The 23,122-nt window shown below is 40.7% G+C and overlaps 1 protein-coding gene across 9 annotated transcripts in view; it reads right to left on the bottom strand.

The window, feature by feature from the left end:
• LOC130926637 (rho GTPase-activating protein 20) overlaps nucleotides 1-23,122 on the bottom strand; it is a 164,643-nt gene that overhangs the window by 5,559 nt on the left and 135,962 nt on the right. For all 9 annotated transcript variants that reach the window (XM_057851646.1, XM_057851648.1, XM_057851649.1 and 6 more), the window contains 11 exons: nucleotides 19,634-19,810; nucleotides 13,866-14,015; nucleotides 13,072-13,113; nucleotides 10,397-10,481; nucleotides 10,230-10,307; nucleotides 10,094-10,160; nucleotides 9,737-9,922; nucleotides 5,014-5,207; nucleotides 4,770-4,934; nucleotides 4,586-4,695; nucleotides 4,330-4,519 (listed from right to left, as the gene is read on the bottom strand). In XM_057851646.1, coding sequence (XP_057707629.1) covers nucleotides 4,330-4,519; nucleotides 4,586-4,695; nucleotides 4,770-4,934; nucleotides 5,014-5,207; nucleotides 9,737-9,922; nucleotides 10,094-10,160; nucleotides 10,230-10,307; nucleotides 10,397-10,481; nucleotides 13,072-13,113; nucleotides 13,866-14,015; nucleotides 19,634-19,810 — 1,444 coding nt within the window. The remainder of the gene's footprint in view (nucleotides 1-4,329; nucleotides 4,520-4,585; nucleotides 4,696-4,769; nucleotides 4,935-5,013; nucleotides 5,208-9,736; nucleotides 9,923-10,093; nucleotides 10,161-10,229; nucleotides 10,308-10,396; nucleotides 10,482-13,071; nucleotides 13,114-13,865; nucleotides 14,016-19,633; nucleotides 19,811-23,122) is intronic.

Raw genomic sequence — 23,122 nt, 5'->3', positions numbered from 1 at the left:
CATTTTTAGACAACTTCTCTGACTGTGGATTGATGAATATCCAGACTTTTAGAGATGGTTTTGTATCTTTTCCCAGCTTTATACAAATCAACAATCCTTGATCGCAGATCTTCAGACAACTCTTTTGACCGAGCCATGATGCGCAATGCTTCTCTTCAAGACATTTCTTACCAGGTGTGTGTTTTATAGTGGGCAAGGCAGCTTTAAACCACTCCTCAGTGATTGGGCACACATCTGACTTAAAATGTTTGGTAAAAATTGGTTTCAATTGCTTTTTAAGTCTCCTTAGGCAGAGGATTCACTTACTTATTTTTCCCCCTTTTGTCACTGTTTGCATGCTATCCTCATTAAAATATGAAAACATAAATGTTTGGAGGGTTTTAGTTAAAGCAGACACTGTATTTGCATCTGTGTGATTTTGACAAAGATCAGATCACATTTGATGATGATTTAATGCAGAAATGTGAGACATTCCAAAAGGTTCAGATACTTTTTCAAACCACTGTACTTCTCAATTGTGCACGTGAAAAACTAGGACTTGTAGTCCACCCACCAATTTTGCAGTAAGACTGCATGAATGGATTTGTTCTCTTCTACATACAAGTCGTAGTCATCAGACAACACGAGATGAGTGTTTGCTCACATGAGGTGTGTTTATTGGAGGAATTCCTGACCTAAATACCCCCCCCCCCTTATATCGGCACAGCTGTCCAAACGTTTCCTCACATATTTTCAATCTGACAATTTCCACCTTTTACGACGCCCACACATGCATACCGATCGGAGCATGTAAACAAGAAACCCTCGTACCTCATCATTTTGGCACAAAATCTGGGCCGAAATTGCCTTTTTTTTTTCGCTTAGCATGTATTTTCACTTATTCGTTTCTTAAAATGAATTGTACTTGTAGTAGTTAGTGCAGCCGGAAAGTATTCACATCACTTTAACTTTTTCCACGGTTTGTTGTTGTTCCAAAATTGAGTATGTGCAGAATTTGGATGGAGGAAATTATTTCACATTATTAGAAAAAAGGCTGGAACAACCAAACATGGAAAAAGTCAATATTTTCCCGGTGCACTTTACAACATATAATGTTCGACTTTTACGTTACGTTAAGGGAGCCATTTGGTAAAAAACACACACATATAACAGGGTAAATTGATTAAGATAACAGTTTTTGGTCAAATTTAATCAATTTTTAAACAACAAAATAGGGAAAATTCATTGTTATAATGGGTGAAGTAAGTACATGTTTTAATGTGTAGGGCACTCGTTTAAATACTATTAATGTTTTTTTGTTAATTGAGTGTTATTCAGGGTCATAACTGGAGTTTATTTTTGTTTTAATTAATTTTTGTTTTATTATTTTTTAAATAAACTTTCATTATTTTTAAATAAAAAATATAACTAATCTATAAAAAAAGAATGACAAAATAATAATAATAATTCAAAAATAGCAATATAACGTTGAGCTTTTTAATAGGGCTGTCAAAATTATCGAGTTAATTAATTTTTTTAATTAATCACGTTAAAATATTTGACGCATTTAACGCACATGCCCCGCTCAAACAGATTAAAATGACAGCACAGTGTAATGTCCGATTGTTACTTGTGTTTTTTGGTGTTTTGTCGCCCTCTGCTGCCGCTTGGGTGCGACTGATTTTATAGGTTTCAGCACCATTTAATTGTTTGACAGCCCTAATTTTTAAATGACCAAAAATAGTCACTTTCCCTGTAAAAGAGGAAAAGGAATTTAATCCATTTTGGAATAAATATTTACATCAAACACACAGGAACATGATGTATACTGTACACACAGCAGATATTAGGAGGATACAAACAGGGCTCAAAAATCCTTAAATATTTGACAGCTATTAAAATTTCATTGAAAAAAATATAAATAGGCGTGTTAGACTCAGTCATAACACAGTTCGTTGAAATTCCCCTTGAGCAATTATTATGAGTATAATAAATAACGCTCCCCTAGAGGAGGCATAACTAAGGTATGAAAATGAAGTCCAAAGTAAGTATCTTTAATGTCTTCCAAGTAAAAGCAGACCGAACGAGTATTGCGTGTGTTTACACAAGCAAGTTAGCCTCGCTGACGACATGGAAACGCTTTTTTGTTTGTTTGGGTCCAGATGTTGCGGCTTAGTGAGTCTGGATGCCGTTCGCCGCTGCGCATAAACACACAAGCTGCTCTCTGATGTCACTTTGTCAGGTTTTTACAAAGAGAATAAAAAATAAAAGAGGGTGGCCTGGTTTGGGATTAGAAGGAGCGATATCCAGGAATCCACATTCCCAACTGTGGTTTTGGATGACGTCCACAGTGTTCTTTGCAAATGTGGCTTCAATATGCTGGCCGTGTCCTGCTAATCCTGTTCTTTTTCCTCTTCTTAGACTTTATGAAGGTAAAGCCCAAACATCCTCATACAGGATCACAACCAATTGTTTTGAGTCTTTTAAAATAGCTAGAAAATGCATAGCATACCGTGGTGTTAATCTGTTAGTGTCTGAAGAAGTGAAAAGCTAATTATAGACAACTGTGTGTCACGTGACTCCGATCCTGGTTGGACACCAGCCATGAAATGGCAGGAGGTCCGCCTCATTCGGATTTTGGCCACTGACTTGGGACCCCTCGCGGGGAATTGTGGAAAGCGGAATGTTTGCCAAAGAGATATTTGTGGCTGCTGAGGTTATTTTTTGCTCACGTTGCTTTTTTTCCGTCTCGAAAATGACCATACACATGCACATACAATGGAAAAGCAGACTAACGTCATTCCATAATAATGATGTTAGCGTCTTAGGCCAGAGTATGTCCACTATGTTTATAGGGTGGCCGTACGTCTGGATTTATGAAGAACAGTCCTTTACTTAAATGTCTTGTTCATAGCAGCTGAAAGCAAGACAGTTATTTATCCTCTGTTTTGGAGTTTTACCTGAATGCAACACACTCCAGTGTGTTTGTGTGCTTGCTGCATCGCAAGCAGTGACGTTAAACAATTCTGAAAACGCTTTTTCAACCTCATCATCAGATATGCTACCAACTTTACAGCTACAACAAATGAATCATTTTCTGTTGTAAATGAATTTGAAATATTAGGGGGGTTGTGTTAGCATGATAGCAGTTAGCCGCTTACCACGTTAGACTCAGCAGTCGCTGTTGGTGCTGGGCTTTATGCAAATATTGTAATATGGTAATACAGTGATCCTTCGATTTTCACGGTTAATTGGAACCAGAACCCGCCGCGATAATTGAAAAACCGTGAAGTAGCACACCCCCCGAAAAAAAAAAGTTGTGTTCAATGTATTTATTCAGATTTAGCATTGGAAATAGATACATATTAGACAGTTTTTTCCCTTTTTCCCCCAAAGTATAATTTAAAAAAAATAGTTTTTTAAATAAATGGTTTCTAATCACTTCAAATGCAATAATTATGATAAGTTTTAAAAATTTTACTATCCCACCGAATTATTTTTAAATAAGAAAAAAGTACTGTACTCTAGTAGAAAAATGTTTGGCTTTATGAAATGCTTCTGTTACCTTCCTTGGCTCTTGTAGTGACGTGGAAATTACAAACTGCTCAGGATCACTTTTAACATTTGGCGTTTATTGCGCGAGCACAACACGTCCGGCTGCCTTGAACGTCGCCACACACACACACACACCCACACACACATTCATTCCAGCGCGCGCTTTCTTATCCCCCCGCCCGCACAATGCTCACACAGAGCATGTCTGTTCCAAGGCAGCACGCGACACGAGCGAGTCTACTCAAATCCTCTCACTTACACACAACCAGTTGCCACAGCAACTGTTTAACAAGTTAAACGATGATTTGCGCATGTGGCGCTTCTGAAGCGTGTGACTCTGGCAAGATCAAACACAAACATCTGTCAACATCGTTAAGTTTAATAAGCAACTCCAGTGCACGTGCACTGCCTGCCTGGGGAACAAGGAGCAGGGAGGGAGGGAGGGGGCAAGCGTCAGACTGACTATCGATTAGCTCGGGACAGCATTTTGCAGCATGGTTTTTTTTTTTTTTTAATTGAAAAAAAATCCGCGATGGACTGAGGGCGCGAAGTTTGAAGCGCGAAGTAGCGAGGGATCACCTTATGTTCTTTTGCTAATATAATAAAAACCTCATTTGCAATGTTCCTTTTTGGTGTTGGCTACCCTAACCTCTTACTTTTAACTCATAACCTGCCATTGAGAACAATAGACATTGTTTATGGAAGCGAGCAAATGGTAGCTAGTAAGTTAAAAATTGGTGTGCTAGCATGTTTTAGCACCAAACTAAAGTCTCTTCAGATTCTAGCTTTCCTCACCTTCTTAGCACCCTCTCCCTCCATCTCAGGGGTCCCCGGTGTGGAAGCCCAAAGCATGCTGGGAGCGATGCAGACGGACAGGTTGAAGGCATTCATCTGGTTGTCGTGGGCGTACCCTTGAATGCGGTGCAGCACGGCGGCGACATGGCGCAATAGCAGAAAATTCTCCGCTGGCAACAGGCGCAGTAGTCTACAAAAATGGCGGGAAAATGATGTTATTCATAAAATGAGAAGAGTTTGTCACCAACAACACTACCTTTGGATCTCGCCGATCACATCGCTGCTTCCTTCGTTCTCCATGGCCGCTGTCCATTGATCATAAAGTTCCGAGCAAAGCAGGCTGCCAGGGAGGCTGCGAAGGAAGTCCTGCCGTGGAAAAAAAAAAAAAAATTATTTACAGTTAAAAAAAAAAGTGTTGTGTTTTTTGTGTGTGTTTCGACCTTGAGGACGGCGGCCACGACAAACACGGACTGATGGGTGATCTCGCCGTCGTCCCTCCCGGCGTCAAGTCGCTCACGCAACTCTCGGCAGGCCTTTGCCCCTGCCGAGCGCCGGAATACTCCACGGGTGTATGGCCCTTCCACGTAAAGGAAGACTAGCATGTCCTGAAAAAAAAAAAAAAACTATTTACTACTGTTAACTTTTTGATTTCTATTCCTCAGGCGCTAATCTCATTTAGCTCACCATGACGGGTTTAGGCAAGCCGGCGTCGACTGAGCAGACAGAAGCAAGAGGCTGTCCAAACAGGTGACCCGGGCTGGGGACTGGCGAGGTGGGGCTGAGTGGAGGAGCCACGTCCAAATGGTTACTGGAGCCCCTCCAGAAGGGCCAGTTGATCAATGAGCGTTTACGCTTGAACGACTTGGACTGGGCGGCGTCTGTGGTTTAGATTAGATTAGAAACATATTTTGATGTTATTACCCAGGCTCAAAACTCATTAAAACCCCAAATGTAGATTGACACCTTACTTTGAAATCTCCAGCCATCTGTTTTTAAACTTTCATTTGAAACACTCATCCAGTTTTAAAAACACTAACAGAGGCTTGAAACACTGAACTGAAACCCCATACCTGTTTTAAAACACTAAACTGTTTTGAAACTTTAATATGAAACCCTAACCCTGGTTTGAAACCCTCATTTGATAGCCTAACCCCGAATTAAAACTCTCATTTTGTTTTAAAACCCAACTCTCTTTTAATACTAATTTCAAACCATAACAAAGCCATAATTTGGTTCATTGGTAGAGGCGGCCGGCCTAAAAAGTGCAAACATAAACTGTGAGGTAATTTATTTATTTTTTTTTTAATTTAGGTGCGTTCAAAGTCCCCTCAGCAGTTACATTTTCACAAATGATCACCTCAAATAAGTTATACAAATGAAATTGACAGAACACAAAAATATAATACAATTACAGACAATAAAGTACTCCGTGAAGAACAAGAAAACAAAGTACAGGTAGTTCCCGGGTTACGACGTACTCGACTTTGTCCTCACTAAACGTGAACGGCAAACAAAGCAATTGTGCTTTTTGAAGCTTTTGACTTGCTTCGCTTTTGATAATTTGTAAAGTTGTAACACATATGTACACCTAGGTTAAAAATGACACATGACAAACAATAATACACTTGACACAAAACAACTGGTGTTCAAACATCCACCTAGTCTGATCAATACGTAAATTTCGTAGATTAAATTAGCCTAATTTGCCTAACAAAAGTCCGCTATCTTAAATGCTACGAATGCTAACGTAAGTACATTTTTCATAGCAAATTGCTCACAAGTAACTCCACAAACTGTAGCTCTAAACTTACAAAATTACAAATGCATACACAAACATATATTAGCTGAAACAACTTACATCCTTTTGTGTGCCAAACCAGAGCGTAGCTATCCTTTATCCAGTCGGATGTCTGAGTTTGCTTCTCAGTCATATAAGGTGACAGTCCAGCCAGACCCAACACTGCCACCAAAGGGGCAGTGTATCCTCCATCATTAAACAAAATACTTTTGGACTTTGTGGATAATTATTTTGGGGTACTTAAAGGGTTAATTCTGACTTACGCGGAAATTCGGGTCATGTCGCCACCGTAGGAACGGAACTCGTTCGTAACCCGGGGACTACCTGCATCATCATTTTCAACATGTTTTATACTCAAGCTTCACTCAAAGCTCTTAATCTCCCAAACTCTTATAATTGTCTTTTATTATCATCATGGCAAGCGACAGTATCTTGACCAATGAGATGAGTGGGATTTTGTATTGTCATTGTTCAGTCAGCTCATTGGTCAAAAAGCAGGATAGTTGGGGGAATTGTTTCCCTGAATATTGTAAAGCACCATACTAGTATATATTCGCTTTACAAATAAGACACTATTTTCGAGTTTCATGATAATACAGGACAAAGCGCGTCCAATGAAAGCTCAATACGGGACTCATACTTTTATTTCTGAATACGAGAAGTTTCTGTTTTTCAAGGGATGATTGGCAACTCCAGTATACTTTTAATTCAGAATACAGGACGATTCTGTTTTTCAAGGGATGGTTGGCAACCCCAGTATCGTGTAGTTAAATAAAAGCGCTCGTGTGCTAGCACTAGAGGTGCCGATTACCGGTTTCACGGTATACCGTGGTATGAAAACGTCAAGGTTTCAAAACCGTAAATACCGTCATACTGTCCCTAAGGTATTAGCAATTTTTTATGTCCCAACAATGCATGGAGAAATCCCTCACTTGCAGCTGCAAGGCTCAACCCTCCCCCACCGGTTGTTGCTCAGTGTCATTCAGTCAGCTGTACTACACGATGGCTGGAGGAGGTGAAACTCCTGAACTTTTTCCCCCATCCAAGAAAACTAAATCGCTGGTATGGGAATACTTCAGCTACAGAAAAGTTCCAGATGGCCGCGGTTTAGAAGAGGAGGGCCAACCAACATGTAAAACATGTTTTCGGAGGGTGGCTGCCGAGGCAATACCTCCAATAGGATTTCGCATTTATACAAAATTAAAGGTTAGTAAACACTGTCATGAACGTTTCCCACCAGCTACGAGTTAATGTAAACATGATACAAATCATACATGCTTTTTATGGGAATAATTCAATTATTTTTGTTCTGATGGTAATAATGTTGAGCTTTGGCTGTTGGCTTAGGCCAGTGCTTCTCAATTATTTTCTGTTATGCCCCCCCCCCCCAAGGAAGACGTAAATGTTTCGCCCCCCCCCCCAACTCTCTGCCGCCACTGTAAATAGTATCATTTGTCTATAATATTACTATTATAAGTACGCCTCTGCCTAACATAGTCCTTTTTTCTATTAAAGAAAAAAAAAGTAACATAGATCAACTTATAATAAAGTATAACTTTATTAATATTGTTTTGTTTGTAACAGAAGACTTAACACGCATCAATTTGCCTGAATTAAAAAAAAAAGTCACATCCAAACTCTAAAAATACACTCCAGGTACATTTTTGACCATTTGATACTGAAAAATAAAATGTGATTAGAAGGGACAATATGCCAAAAAAATTTGACCGAAAAAACAAAACTGAATAGAAGGAAAAAAAGTGTCTTTGGACAGAAGGACAGTTTTTATTCTTGCTGCTCACAGTATCACTACCTTTGCAGTGGTGTGGGGTTATTTTGCACTGAGCATGCTAACAGTGCTCACTGGTTTACTGATATAACACTGACAAAGCGGGACGATTGTTGGCAATATTTGGCACGTTTTCGCTGAAAAACAATCGATTTATCAATGAGATTGGGGTCTAAATTCTTTAAGTGGCGTCTTAATTGATTTGGCTTCCGGCTGTCCGCTATAATCATTTTTAGACACAGTAAACAGTGGTCTTTCCTCATCTCCCACTGTATTAAAAGTCAAAAAGCGCATTCTCGGCAGCCGAGGGAGAACCGTAGGTGAGGGCGGTCGTCGTGACGATCCCAAGCCGAAAATGGCAAAAGGGCGGACACGTGAGAACCGGAGAAGACAGTGGGTCGCTGCGTGGGTCCGGCCGGAAAACAGCTTGCAAAAACGGCGCACAGCTTTTCATATCATTTTCTGTGTGCTCTTGCTTAGTTAAAAAATACTGCGCGCACTCTGAAAATGAGAGCGCCACTGCCACCCACTGAGTGGATGTGCAAGTACACTTTATTCTAGTACGGCAAAAAAAAAAAAAAAAAATAGCATGTTCCCCGAGGTCACATGCGCCACCCCTGGCATCGCTCTGCGCCCCCCTGGGGGTGCGCGCCCCACTAATTGAGAAGTACTGGCTTAGGCTCACCTAAAGGACTGTATTTATTTTAATCTTATGTATAATATAATTTTTTTTCTTTATTTTAGCTGAACATTATACTTATGTTCCAATTTGCTAATATGTTTTGAGGAATAAAAATCCTGTTCAACAGGAAAAAAAGGTTTTTTTTGTTTGTTTTTTTAAAATCCAGATATCTCAAAGTAAAACATTTTAGAGCTGTAATTGCAATACCATGAAACCATGATATTTTGGATAAAGGTTATCATACCGTCAGAATATCATACCGGCACATGCCTAGCTAGCACATAGCTTAGCACTGCAGTTGAATGAAGTGGCTTATGGCCAACCTACTCAGCACACAGAGCTCCATTGAGGAATCATGGCTGCGTTTTATGCAAAAAACTTGCATGTTTTCACAGTGCGGCCCTTGTTGACATCCACAATGTTCACCTGTGTGTGTGTTTTGTGTGCATGTCGTGCGGTTTCTGTAACCATACGACTAACACGCATGACACACACTAGCTTTTTCATGTCAACGTTCTGAGAACTCTAGATTTCTGGTGATGCACAGGCAACTCCCAACTCAAAAGCATCTTGAAAACCTTCATTTGAAACCCTATTCTAACTCTTACTTCAAACCCTAATCCTAGTTTAAAAGTCATGACATCAGTTGTTATTCTCTTGTAGAGCTTCACTCCCACGATTATTTTTTTTTGTTCCCCTGCCGTCAGCGTCCATCTTGTTTGTCTTTCCCGCGTCCCATCCCGTTTCCGCTCCTCTCGCTTTACCCGCCGCCGGCTGTTTGCTTTTTCCCGGCTGCCTGCTGACCTTCAAGCGTGTTATCTGCGCTCACGTTTCCATCTTCCTTTTCCCACATTCTTTGTCAGTCACTTTTTCGGGGGGTTCGAGTCAGCGGGGGAGAACATTCCGGCACATGACTTGCCTCCTCTTGGGAATCCCCCGCAAAGGAGCTTGCGATATCGCTGCACTTTTCGCCAAATCCTACGAACTCATCATGTTTTTTCGCTAGGACCTTTGACTTGTTTTTCCTGATAGTTTTAGACATTGGAAAAGCAGGTGTGGGGGTAACGTGGTTAGGTGCCTTGTGATGACAATGCTCAAAACAAGCTAACTTTAAACAAGCTAACACAGATTTCCTCACCGATGAGCGTGTAGTTGCCGTGCGTGACTCTGCTGGGCTTGAGAATGAAGTGGCAGCGAGTTTCGGCAGGCAGACATCGGTCCAGCAGCAGAACCTCTGGACAATCGCACGGACTGGTAATGTCGGGACCGCCGTTAACGCCGTTTCGAATGTAACTCATCTTGATGCTGAATGGGAACTCATGGCCTGGAGGGGAAGAATTTGCAACACCAAAATAATGAACAAATGGAGCAGGAATGTTTGGAAGAACAAATGTCCCAGAAATGCCAGAAAGCAAAAATTGACGCTCGCTTCCAGATGTGCGAGTTGAGTTGAGGACAACAAAGTTCTGAAGTTGAAATGAGGGGTGGTCCTCACCAATCAGAGGGTACGGAGGTTCATCCTTGCTGGAGCTCACCCACAATCGGTGGTCCTTCACGTGGCCCTACATAGCATAATACACAAGTCAGGTTAGGTTCTGAAACCAAGGTTAAGGGTATCAAGTAGTACTCACGTCAATGCCGAACTGGTTAAGTGCCATTCTGATGACGTCGTTGGTGTTGTCTATGTTGTTGACCGCTAAAGTCTTGGCCTAAACACACATAAACAAAAAAGAAATGCCATTTATTCATAACCGCACAATTAATCCTAGGAATGATTTGAATCATGATAGAAGCTTACATAAGCGCAGTTTCCAATGTCCTTGGCAAATATTTTGAGAGGGACCGTTTTGGGGTCGTCCTTGTCTTTACCCTCATTGATGCGACTAAAAACGACAAACAAAAGAGAAAAGAGTTGATGCTTTGCTGTTATTATTTCTTTCACAAATAAAGCATTTCATGATAAGTGTTAGAAGAATGGAGTAAAAAACATTTTAAGTATACAACTAAAGTACATTTGTGAAATTAATCAATTTGACACATGAATTTTAAAAAAGTAAACCGTAAAGATTTCAATGGTGAACTTAAAAGTGTTGATTTGAATAATATGGAAAAAATGGAAAATGTGTAAACAGTGTTGTTTTCGTCAACCATGACGATAACGAAAATATTTTGTCAACAAATAATTTTTTCATGATGATGAGGTCACGATGACGCGCGAAAAATGTGTCTTGGGAGGCTAAAACATGACGAGATGGATGCCAATTGTCGTCTGACGAGACGAGAACGAGATCAAAATTCGCCTTAGTTTCTGTCATAAATTCACAATGTGTGACATTTTCTTATTGTACTGGGGCAAATAAGTATTTAGTCAACCACTAATTGTGCAAGTTCTCCCACTTGAAAATATTAGACAGGCCTGTAATTGTCAACATGGGTAAACCTCAACCATGAGAGACAGCATGTGGAAAAAAAACAGAAAATCACATTGTTTGATTTTTAAATGAATAGCCAGGACCGAGCCGTAGCGTCCTGGTGAGAACAGTATATTTGCATTTTCGTTGTTCATGCACTGTACACTTTACACTTATTCAGCGTATTGTTCTCTATTGTATTTTTATATTAAATTGCCTTTGAAGATGACATGTCTGTTCTATGTGTTGGATTTTATCAAGTAAATTTCGCCCAAAAATGCGACTTATACTCCGGTGCGACTTATATATGTTTTTTTTCTCTTCGTTGGGCATTTTTTGGCTGGTACGACTTATACTCAGGTGCGACTTGTAGTCCGAAAAATACGGTAACCAACCACACAACTGGCTCCAAGTGTCCGATCGCGGGTGGAAAACACAACAACAACAACAACAGAAAAGACGACACACACAGGCGTTGCCTCTGTAGAGATATTTTACAAGCATAAACAATGAACGTAGGTTCGCAGCCGTGTTTCTCTCTCACTAACTCGCCCACTCACTCAGAGCTACGAAGCTGTCGGTCTTCTTCTGGCGTGTAAGCACTCTTCTTCACGTAAACAAGTGCGCCCCCACGTGGGCGTGAATATATAAAATATAAAAAAGTCAATAATACAATTGAACACACATTGCCAAAGGCAGAACGCGAACGTGGCCTTAGCTATTAAGTAAAGATGTCCCGATCGATCGGGTCCGATCACGTCATTTTCAAAGTATGGGAATCGGCAAAAAAATATCGGACATGCCTTTTGTAAATATATATATTTTTTAATTAAATCGTTTTCTAATTGTATTAACGTTACAGACAAAATGTCTTACAGTCATCCAGAGTCTTTAGTTTTGGCTTAAAGTAGGGTTATCAAATTTCTCACGTTAACAGTGGTAATTAATTTTTTAAAAAATTAATCACGTTAAAGTATTTAACGCAATCAACGCATGCGCTGCACGACCCACTCACGCAATGTCGCATTCAATCTATAATGGCGCCGTTTTACCTATATATAGAGCTAAAAGGCAGCGTAAAATGAGTAGAGTGAATTTTGGCAGCCTTTAGAGCCTTTTTAAAATTGGCTTTAGAGCCTTTTTTTAATTGGCTAAAGCCTTTAACAACAATTTGAAATATCGTGGGAAGCAATGTGGGGAAGAAAGGTAGTAGATCTTTTTCTTAACACCATATATTATTTCCCAATGCAGAGAAGATATATCAATTGGTGCCTCTTTGCACAGTCATGGTTGCACTTCCCATCATGCATTTGGGAAGAACAGTTAAATGGCTGCAGTATCATTTACTGAAAGCTCAACAAATACACTAGATGGCAATATTTAGTCACAATATACAAAGTCACATTTATCCTTTAAGAATTACAAGTCTTTCTATCCGTGGATCCCTCTCACAGAAAGAATGTTAATAATGTAAATGCCATCTTGAGGATACAGTACTTATTTACTGTATGTTGAATGTATATATTTGTCCGAGTTTTATTCATTTTTTACATAATGCATTGCCAAAATGTATATGATCGGGAAAAATTATCGGGAATGATTGGAATTGAATCGGGAGCAAAAAAAAGCAATCGGATCGGGAAATATCGGGATCGGCAGATACCCAAACTAAAACGATCGGATCGGGAGCAAAAAAACATGATCGGAACAACCCTACTATTAAGCGTTATTCAGATAACTATAGCGTAAAGAACATGCTAACAAGTTTACCAAACCATCAGTGTCACTCCAAAACACCAAAATAACATGTGAAATGATATCATAATGTGTTAATAATTTCACACATAAGTCGCTCCTAAGTATAAGTCGCACCCCCAGCCAAACTATGAAAAAAATTGCGACTTATAGTCCGAAACATACGGTAAATTAATAAAACATTTTATGTTTTATTTTATTACATAAGTTTAACAAGTTTGATTTCAAATTCATAATTTTTTACTTAAAAAAAAAAAAAAAGCATAATCGAAAAGGTTTTCTGAAATACTCATACAAAATTCTTCACCTTCTGATGAGCATCAGCCACTTCTCCTTGTGCTCTTCGGAGCTGAGGAGAAGAAACCAAAGGGTTACACATACATACATTCCATTGACAAGTATATTGATGGAGACGACAATGGGGAGCGTCTGTAAAAAAAACTGCGCTTCGGTTACGCAATGACCGACACGGCGGTGCTGAAGCTCCAAACGGATTCCCGCTGTGAAGAAACATTAGGATGTTACGTCACGTCATGGCCTCCCGCCATCAGGCCAAACACACGCTGCTGCACATGCGTGCATGTGCATGTGTGTGTTTGCCTGTCACGCTGCGGTTTAGCTGAGGAGCGTTAGGAATGGGAGCGCCGCCCTTCAGGGGCTCCGGGATCTCCTTGCACTGTGTTTATATCTATTTGGCGCTTTCCCCTTTAAGGTACGCAATTCACTTTGCAGCCATCTTGCTCAGTAGAAATAAACACAAGCACTCGAAATAATTCCAAGAGTCAAAAAAAAATGTCTACGGGATGGTCAGTCACACGCAATATGCCGTGCGCCATTTGACACATGACATCCACAACCTGTAATTAACGTATTCAGCGCCGGCTGTTTTCAAAGCAGACTTCCACATAGTTGGCCATTTTGTAGCCATTTTTGGGTTCTCTTTCAATATTTTGTTCTGTGACTGATCCTACCTCAGCCTGTGTTTGTTTGCACATTAGCTACTACAGTCCCGGTTTTGTTTCAAATCCTCAAAAAGACTATTTAAGCAGCAAGTCAGCAGCAGCAGCATCTAATGAAGAGTTTAAAAAGTTGTGTGTGTACCTGAAAGTGACCACACAGTTGCAGGTGGGCCACCCCAGCACGAAGCTCCTCTCGGGGTTGGTGCTCCCCTCGCACACTTCCTCCACGCAGCCCGCTGTCCACATCTCGCACACGCGCACTCGCGCCTTCACTTTGAAATGAGAGGGTGACCTGCCAGATCAAATGATACAGTACAGTGTTAAGCCCTTTTCATTTATTGTATGAGTGCTTCAAATGAACCGCAATGGGAATTAGAGATGTGTTATCCTACAGTACAATGATGGATGTTCTCATGGAACATATCATATACAGTCCCTGACAAAAGTCTTGTCGCTTATCCATTTTGTAGAAACAATTGCTAAAATAACCTGACTTTTAATTATTCAATTGGTTTCAGAAATGGCTCATATGAAAGCTAAGACCCTCCCAAATGATGTTAAATGTACAAAAATATATGGTGTTATTTGTTTCACTGAAAAAAGATTTATCATTTAATGAAGACAAAAAGGTCAAATTTTGGAAAGACAAAATTTTTGTCGCCTACAGAAAGTAGTGTGAAAATTGAACAAAAAATGTACTTCAAATACAAAAATATGTTACATAACATAAGCGAATTAAGCAGTGGTGCTGTGAGATCCAAATGTAATATTTTTAATGACTTCCATGGGCTTGAAGGACTGCATCCATGCGGTTCGGCAAGGATTTATACAATTTAGTCATCAGGAACATTAAAGGAAGCAGTCTTGCATGCCTCCCAGAGTTCATCAACATTCATGGGTTTCGTCTTCCATGCTTCCTTTTTCATCCTGTTCATGTCTGGTGACTGGGCTGGCCAGTCCTGGAGGATCTTGATCTTGTTTGCCTTGAGGAACTTTGAGGTAGAGATTTAAGTATGCGATGGAGCACCCTCCTGCTGCAGAATTTGTCCCTTTTTATCATTAGGAATATAAGAGGCAGCTAGGATTTGTTGATATTTCAGACTATTTATGTTGCCTTCCACTCTGCAGATCTCTCGCACACCCCCAAAGTGGATGTAACCCTAGACCATGATTTTGCCACCATCAAACTTCACTGTTTTCTGAGTGAATCTCAGATCCACGCGGGCTCCAGTAGGTCTCCTGCAATATTTGCAGCGACTGTGGTGTAATTCAATGGAAGATTCATCTGAAAAATGCACCTTTTGCAACAAAACAGTTGTACATTCAACATCATTTGGGAGGGTCTTAGCTTTCATATGAGCCATTTCTGAAACCAGTTGAATAATTAAAAGTCAGGTTATTAGCAACTGTTTCTACAAAATGGATAAGCGACAAGAATTTTGTCAGGGACTGTATTGTCCACAAAAGAAATTTGTTTTTTTTAAATACATGAATTATTTATTCATATTTTTATTAGAAACATAGTAATATATTAACATTTTGATTGGATTCATTAGTATTAATTATACATTCCTTTATGTTTTAATAATTATTTTTTTAATATTACTGTTTCTATTTTGTTTTGTATTTGTATTATATACCAACTTTATAAAATGGAAACAATTCTTATCTGCCATTTTGTGTATTCTTGTAATTTCTTTTTATAACTTATGTACTGTATTATTATTCTTACTAGACATGTGCCGATTACCGGTTTTATGATATAACGTGGCATGAAAATGTGAAATTTTGTGCATCTTTTTGCGCTTCAAAGCTTTCGTAGTCATGAAAAATGACCAATCTACATTTAAAATTACCTGTCAGAGGGAGCAGGTGGGCTGTAAAATGACAACTAAGCATGAGTGAATCCTTAAAACCGCCAAACGCTAATGAATGATTGCATGACATTTATGAACAGGCGTGCTCAATCAAAAGGGCGCTTCAGCCACCGTTGGATTACAGAGGAGGTTGTTCCAAATCTGGCCGCTGCACGTCAATGCGCAGCGGTCATTTTGTCAAACATTCCTCCGATTTGGCTCGCGTTCGCCGTGTAATAAAGACAATTATAGCCGAGGGGTCGGCTCGGACTGGAACCCACCACAAAGGTCCTGCTGTGCCTGCACACTCTGTGTATGTGTGTGCGTGTGTGCGTGCGTTAAATACGGACATGCTCTTTAAGTTTCTATTTCGGTGCACTGCTCTGGGTGGGGAGCCCTCGCACTGAGCTTTGATCCCCGCCGGGCTTCATATGGATTTAATTGGCTGGAAAATAATTACACGTTTAGCAGAGGGAGGCATATCGAGAAGCTGAGGAGGTTGGAAGAGTTCAAGAGGGAGGAAAGAGGGAAAGACAAGGTAACGGCCAAAAGAAGTGAAGTTTGAAGGGAATACTTGGGAAGAATAAAGTGGGTTGGGGAGGAGAAGGGAGAGTTAGGAAAGTAAACAGGAGTGAAGGAAGGAGGAAGGGTGAGGTAAGAAGATAGTGAGGGACAGACGTAATGAGGTAAGAATGCTGGATGTTGTGGAGGAAACAATAAGTGGGTTTTTGGGGTATGGAGGGAAAGCGGTAAGGTAGTAGTAAACTGGTAGTCAGATAGAGGTGAGGAGGTAGTGAAGGAAAGTGGTAAGGTAGTCGGGAGGTAAGAATGTTGGATTTCTGTAAAGTAAGAAAGTAATGACATAGAAGGAACTGTGTCAGGTAGGTTAGGTGGTGGTGTGGGACAAATTTAATGAAGTAGTGAGGTAAGGAGTTATTGCAGTAAGTGGATATTGGTGTAAGGACATACTAAAGGATGCAGTAAAGAGGTAGTGAATAAAGTACAAGGTTTGAGATAAGGATGCAGGGTTTTAGGGAGGTATTGGGGTATGGTAAGATTCTAGGCAGGTAAGGAAGTTGTTAGGAACAAAGGAAAGAAAGTAGTACAGTCAGACCCGGCTGCAGAAAGAAATTACAGGGGGGGGCATTACATTTTTTGTGGGCGGCACACTTCTTCAATGTAAATTTAGCCTGAACAGTGGTGTTATTACCCGTATATTACTACATTAGTGCACTGAAATATTTTCTGTCACTGAAGTCACAAGTGGTAGTTCATCATAAAATCTATAAGACAAACGAAAAACAATGGTGCAGTTCTGTGCTTGTAGAAGGAGGTGGCAGCGTTATCCCTTCATGTTGACTTTTGCCCGTGTCTTTGTCATGGCTTGAGTTTGTCTTTAGTTTCTTGAAAAAAACACGGATGTCCATTCCAATTTGAATTTGAAATGGAGGAGCCGTTAAATCGCCACTTCTGTAACGGAAGCAATTCCTATGCAATCGCAGTACCAAATGGCCGGCTACTCGGCCCGCCACCCTTATCTGTCTGTGATTGGCTAAAAATTGCCTTCATTCGATGCTCAGATTGGTTGAACTGAATGCTGACAGATCAAGATAGGATGAATAGAGGGTTCGTCCTCTCGGTTGTGTGTGTTTTTGTGGAAGATTTAAAAAATAAATAAACTACACAGTACAGTCTAGAGCTGAAACGAATACTCGAGCAACTCGAGTAACTCGAGTTTAAAAACTGATCCGAGTAATTTTATTCACCTCGAGGAATCGTTTAAGTTTGCCAGCTCTAAGCATCCCGTTTTCCCCGGACTACTTTTAATGCGGGACAACGTGCTGACGTCACGTGCGTAGAGGAAGAAGCAATTAAAAAAAAAAAAAAAAAAAACAGCCGACAGCCGCTACAAACTATGCCGACGTTGCTAAGAACTACGCCCTCATGATGCTAGTTTGGTAGCAGGTAGTGTCCGATGCGTCTCATAGATATCGCATGCATTTAGGACTAGATGCGAAATGACAGACTCGGCCGCGTCTGGGCAGCATTAGTAAACAGCCGCCATCTTTAAGCAGTAGACTTCTCATCGCTAATAAATATAACGTTACTGTCACAGGCTCACGTAACGTTAGCTCTTCGGAGGGCTAGGTTTCTAATGATTATGACCACTGTTGATGCGTGGCTAACGTGTCTTACATACAGGCTTTATTTCATCTATAAAAACACGGCGCTGTAGAGTGATGAGGTTGTAAAATTAAAACATAATAAAGCTAACTGTCAGTTTCAGCTAAGTAGTCATTGCTGAATAAATGTGCTCCAATACAGCAGGTATCATACATTTATTTTGAACACTGCAAAAACTCAAAATCCTACCAGTACTTACAGTTTAGACCAACTTAAAACATAACTTAAAAATAGCTTGACACAAATGGAAACTAAATTGAAACACGTGGGGAAAACACGTAGCTTTCAAGTGATGTGTGTTATCAAGCGTAATTACATTTTTACGTAAGAAATGTTTTGTTTTTTTTATATCAGGTCTAGAAGTTTTTGGAGTGAAAGCAGTGATTTTTTTTTTCTAGTCACATCTTAGATGCACTTGGCTGTTTTCAACAATGTACATCGAAAATAAAGACATTGATTGGCTGAAAATGGTTCAATATTGGATTAAATGTCTTTTTTCCTCGTGTATACGTATGTATAATTACTCTTTACCCCCCAAAAAAAATGTTTTATCCGATTACTCGATTACTAAAATATTCAATAGCTGCAGCCCTAGTACAGTCTATCGAGCTAGCACAGCAGTCTATCAGGGCGGGCCCGGCCCCCTAATGCCCACCCATGCCGCCGGGTCTGAGTACAGTAAGGAGGTAGTAAGGGAAAGCGTTAATATATTCGGAAGGTAAGGATGTTGGATCTTCAAAAGGTAAGATGGTAGTGACAAGCTTCAAGAAGGTAAGGAGGTCGTGTGGGACATAGTTAAGGAAGCAATGAGGTAAGGGTATTGAAGTAAGTGGATATTGAGATAAGAAGATAGTAAGGATGCAAATAGGAGGTAGTGAAGAAAGTACAACGTTTGCGATAAGGATGTAGGGTTTTAGGTAGGTATTGGGGTATGGTAGGATTCTAGGCAGGTAAGGAAGTAGTTAGGGACAGAGGAAAGAAAGTAGTTTGGTAAGGGGGTGGTAAGAGAAAGGGTTGAGGTAGTCAGGAGATAGGGATGTTATATTTTCAGAAGGTGAGATGGTAGTGACATAGGTATCAAGAACATTAGGAGATGGTGTGAGACATAGTTAAGAAGAAATGACGTAACGAGGTATTGCAGTAAGTGGATATTGAGATATGGTGATGGTAAAGGATGCAATTCCGACGTAGTGCGGAAAATCCACTGCTGGAGTTAAGAATGTAGTGATTTAGGGAGTTGTTGGGGTCAGGAAGTAGTAAAGGCGTAAAGGTAAAGAAATTGTGCAGGACGGGATTAGTATGGGAAATTGTTAAGATTTAGTGAGGTAAGCTTGTACGATTTTAGCAAGGGAAGGGGCTGGTGAAGCAAGGGCAGTACATCGGTCCAAGTAAGGAGATATGACGAACGTGTCAGTAAGGAAGTATGGAGAGAAAGTGTAAGGTTAGTAGGTAGGATCTGAGTGGTCTGGGAAAGGCTAAGGTAATGAAATTATAAAGGAATCGGGAGTAAGAATGTACTAAAGAGTGAAGAATAGTAGTAGTGGGAGTGGAGATGTATGGATGTAGTAGGGTATTGGAGGGATCGTGAAGTACTAGGTATGATCTAGTGGGTATTTTGGTAAGATGTCATTGTACTGGAGCATTAAAGAAGAAGATTGTGAAGGATACAAGTTGTGAAAGGCTGGAGAGGTAAAAAAAATAGCGAAGTAAAGAATTTATGTAAGGAATCAGGTAGGTAGTGAAGTGACAAGATACCCCCCCGTGACCCTCGTGAGGATAAGCGGTACAGAATATGAATGATTGAGTGACAGGGTAAGGAAGTGGTTATTCAAGAGCTTGTAAAGAAGTTGTGCATTAAGTGAGGACTGACTTGGTTTTGGTGACGATGAGCGTGTCAGTGAAAAGGAAGAGATGTCTGTCCTGGGTCTGCAGGCCTGTCTTCATGTGGACTTGAACGTGACCCAGGAAGGCTCGGCCTGGACACTCGCTGAGGAAGCTCTGGACCAGACCGCAAGACTCCGGGCTCACAGGGATCATGCAGCTCTCCCTAAAAATCAAACAGCCGCATTTATGTTTCTTATCCTCACTTAAATAGCTTCGGATTGGCTAGAAATGAGTGCACAATGGTGTAGTTGTCATGGAAGAGGTGTCAGGAAGTGCTTAGAGAGCTCCATCCTTTCCTGTTTGGATGCAAATAATGTCAGCTTATCTGCATCCCCTTGGTGTTTACAAACATGCCGGACTCTCGCACGAACACGTACGCCCATCCCAACTGAATTTGCAAGTTCGCTTTTGCTTGTATCTCTTTCTCTCTACCTGATCTCATCAATTATCTTTCTTGTGTGTCAGCCAAACAGCTCCAGCTGATTTTGTCTCGGCACTTGTTTGCATTTACTTCTCGGTTTCTGTTCTTTCTCTGACCATTGTCGCATGACTCTTCCTGTTGCGTCGCATTTGTGGCTGGGAGTTTGTTCCCCGTGTTGCATAAAATTTGTTTGGTTTTTTTTCAATCCTGCAAGGCATTCATTGAATGAATGGCTATGTTGTACTCAGGCTAACAAAGTGATGCAAAATATCCTACTAGTTACCTTACAGAGATATAAATTAAAACACCCCAAGAACCTACAGAATTTCCTGAAACGGTGTCTTGTCTTCGCTGAATAAAAGCGCAACAGACAACATGGTCGGTATTCAGGGCGCGTCCCGCCTTGCTGAATGCCAGATTGACATCTGAGCAGACCACCTCCTTTTGAGCGTGATGGATGCGCCTGCTAATGGCCGCATTGTGACACGTCTGATGTTGATTAATGGCGCTGGCAAACACAGACACACAACATTGCATACTAATCTTTGCTATCAGTTTGGTAGTCCCTCTTTGTACGTTTTCAAAAATACAGCCCCTGAAGCATGTGTTTTTTTATAGAAACATGAAATTTGGTAGACAAGTCTTTAAGTCTATCATAAGGGCGACAAGGTAGATTAGTGATAAGAATGTCCGCCTTACAGTTCTGAGATCTCGGGTTCAATCCCGAGCTCTGGCCTTCCTGTTTGGAGTTTTCATATTCTCCCCTTGCCTACGTGGGTTCTTCGGGTACTCTGGCTTCCTTCCACATCCCAAAAACATGCATGATAGGCTGATTGAACACTTTAAATTCTACATAGGTGAGATTGTGAGTGAGAAAGGTTGTATGTGTATATGTGCCCTGCGATTGGTCAGAAACCATTTGTTGTACTCCTGCCCATAGTTAGCTAGGATATTGTTGATTTTTACGGAGACGGCAACGCGCTACGTAAAGTACGTAGCTGCTTATTCAACTACATTAGCCCGACATTAGCTCCTAATACTCCGTCGTACAAGGAACATAAAGGCAGCTTCAATAACAAAATGTCGTTAGTTAGTTATTTGGACTTACGATCTGCCAGCTTGTTGTCTCCTGTCGTCTTCCAAAATTACAACTGGGTGACGGCGCTTCAGGTGTTCATTCACGGCCGAGGTGCCGCTGTGATATGCAATGAAAAGCTTGGTGTTGGAGAGACTGAACAGACAATTTACCCTCCTTTATTTTGTTGAAATAAGTCCCTGCTTTGGCCACTCTGGTGCGCTTTTTTGGCTTTGTGCCGCTTTTCCCGCTTTCATCCCGAGCGTCCGCCATTCTCAACTTTCCACGCATATTCTTTTTAACCCTTCATTAACCGAAGACGGTATGGTGTGCTCGTTGACGCATTTACGCCATCTATGACGTTGACTATGTCTACTAGTCGGGACAGTTCTAGTTCAAAGTTTGTTTCATTTCAGTTAAAAAACATTTGCTTCAAAGTCTTTGAAACTTCAGCCCCTGAACCCAATGACATGTGGCTGCATGCAATTTGGTAGGCTCGTTTCCATGAATACTCACTAAAAAAATCCCAAGAAGAGATTGAGAAATATTTATTTTTGGTTTGATGCCACTTTGGTGTTATCTTGGCTTCATGTAACCAAATTTGAAACAGATTTACCAGATGGATGGACAACGCTAAATCGTTAAACACTTCAGTTTTCCTTATTGTCTTTTTGTGCAATAAAGTTTGACAAGTAACCATGATAAACGGAATTCTACGAACTCAACATAAGAAAAAACAAGAAGCTTAATTCCAAACTGATTGAAAAACGACTACAGGAAGTTGGCCACTCTGACACTTTCTAATGTCTTCCCACCCGTGTGACTCACATCCCCGTCTGGGCTGACACACAACACTGAAGTCAGAATACTGACACTTCCTCTAATCTTCACAGGCATTAAAGATAGGTGCCAAAATGTCCAGATGCATGATTGTATTATTCAGTTGTAGAGGTTTGTATGTGTGTGTGTGTGTGTGTACTGGGGTGTGTGTGTGTGGCGAGGTGTGGGTGAGGGAGTGATGTAATGGGGTAAGTTAAAATCCAGGGTCTGTGTTTTGGGGGCTCCTGATGAGAACGCCACGCTGACAGGAAGTGACCTCACTGCATTATTGAATTTCACTTTTAACAATGTCATGTTGCCTTTTGGAAAACAAGTTGCTAGGTTACAAAAGACACACACACACTCCGGTACTTTCCTGCTGTGGTGGAACCGCAGCGAGCTAGTCTGAGGTCATGTGATTGGACGAATATGTGAGGCCGGCTTGCATAACGATGAACCCAAAAGGATCGTTAACTCTTTGGCTGCCATTGACGGCGGTAGACTGACGACCTCTTTCGGATTGGACGTCGGTCGCTATTAATGGCAGTGAAGATCCAGGTGCTAAACATGCAGCCCAGAAGCCAGATCACGCCCGCCGCTGCATTTTGTGGGGCCCGACAAAGAAAATCATATGCAATGATGTTATGTTTCTCGCGAAAAATTAAAATCAAATGAAATTTTTATAATCATCAATAGCTGCACAAATTGTTTGTTTCTTACAAAGATAAAATCTGAATAAATAATGATTTTCAAAAATTTGCAAAAACATATTTACTTTACTTTAAATATATTTACCGTTTAATTTTATTTCAATAAATTAAAAATAAATAAAAGTCAACCGATTCAGGGTGTACTCCACCTCCTGCCAATAGACCCTACCCACGTGACGTCACAGCTCCGCTCTCCTGAATGGTACCGCCCACTTGTCCGTCAAAACATAGTGTTAACCTGTTACGGCTACGTACATTTCTCCTATTTACGGCGTGTTTTTCTGCTCCTTAACATTAATAATCAAATTGGTGAAGGCGTGTGTGGCTGTTGGTTGCACTAACAGAGAAGATGGAAGGAGAGACTTGAAGTTTTACCGTATTCCGAGGGATCCAAAGAGGAGAGCGAAATGGACGGCTGCAATTCGACGTGAAAACTGGGCACCAAAAAAT

Source organism: Corythoichthys intestinalis, chromosome 12 (assembly GCF_030265065.1).
Source record: "Corythoichthys intestinalis isolate RoL2023-P3 chromosome 12, ASM3026506v1, whole genome shotgun sequence".
NCBI classification, from domain to species: Eukaryota; Metazoa; Chordata; class Actinopteri; order Syngnathiformes; family Syngnathidae; genus Corythoichthys; species Corythoichthys intestinalis.
This window is presented reverse-complemented; position numbering and strand designations above follow the sequence as displayed.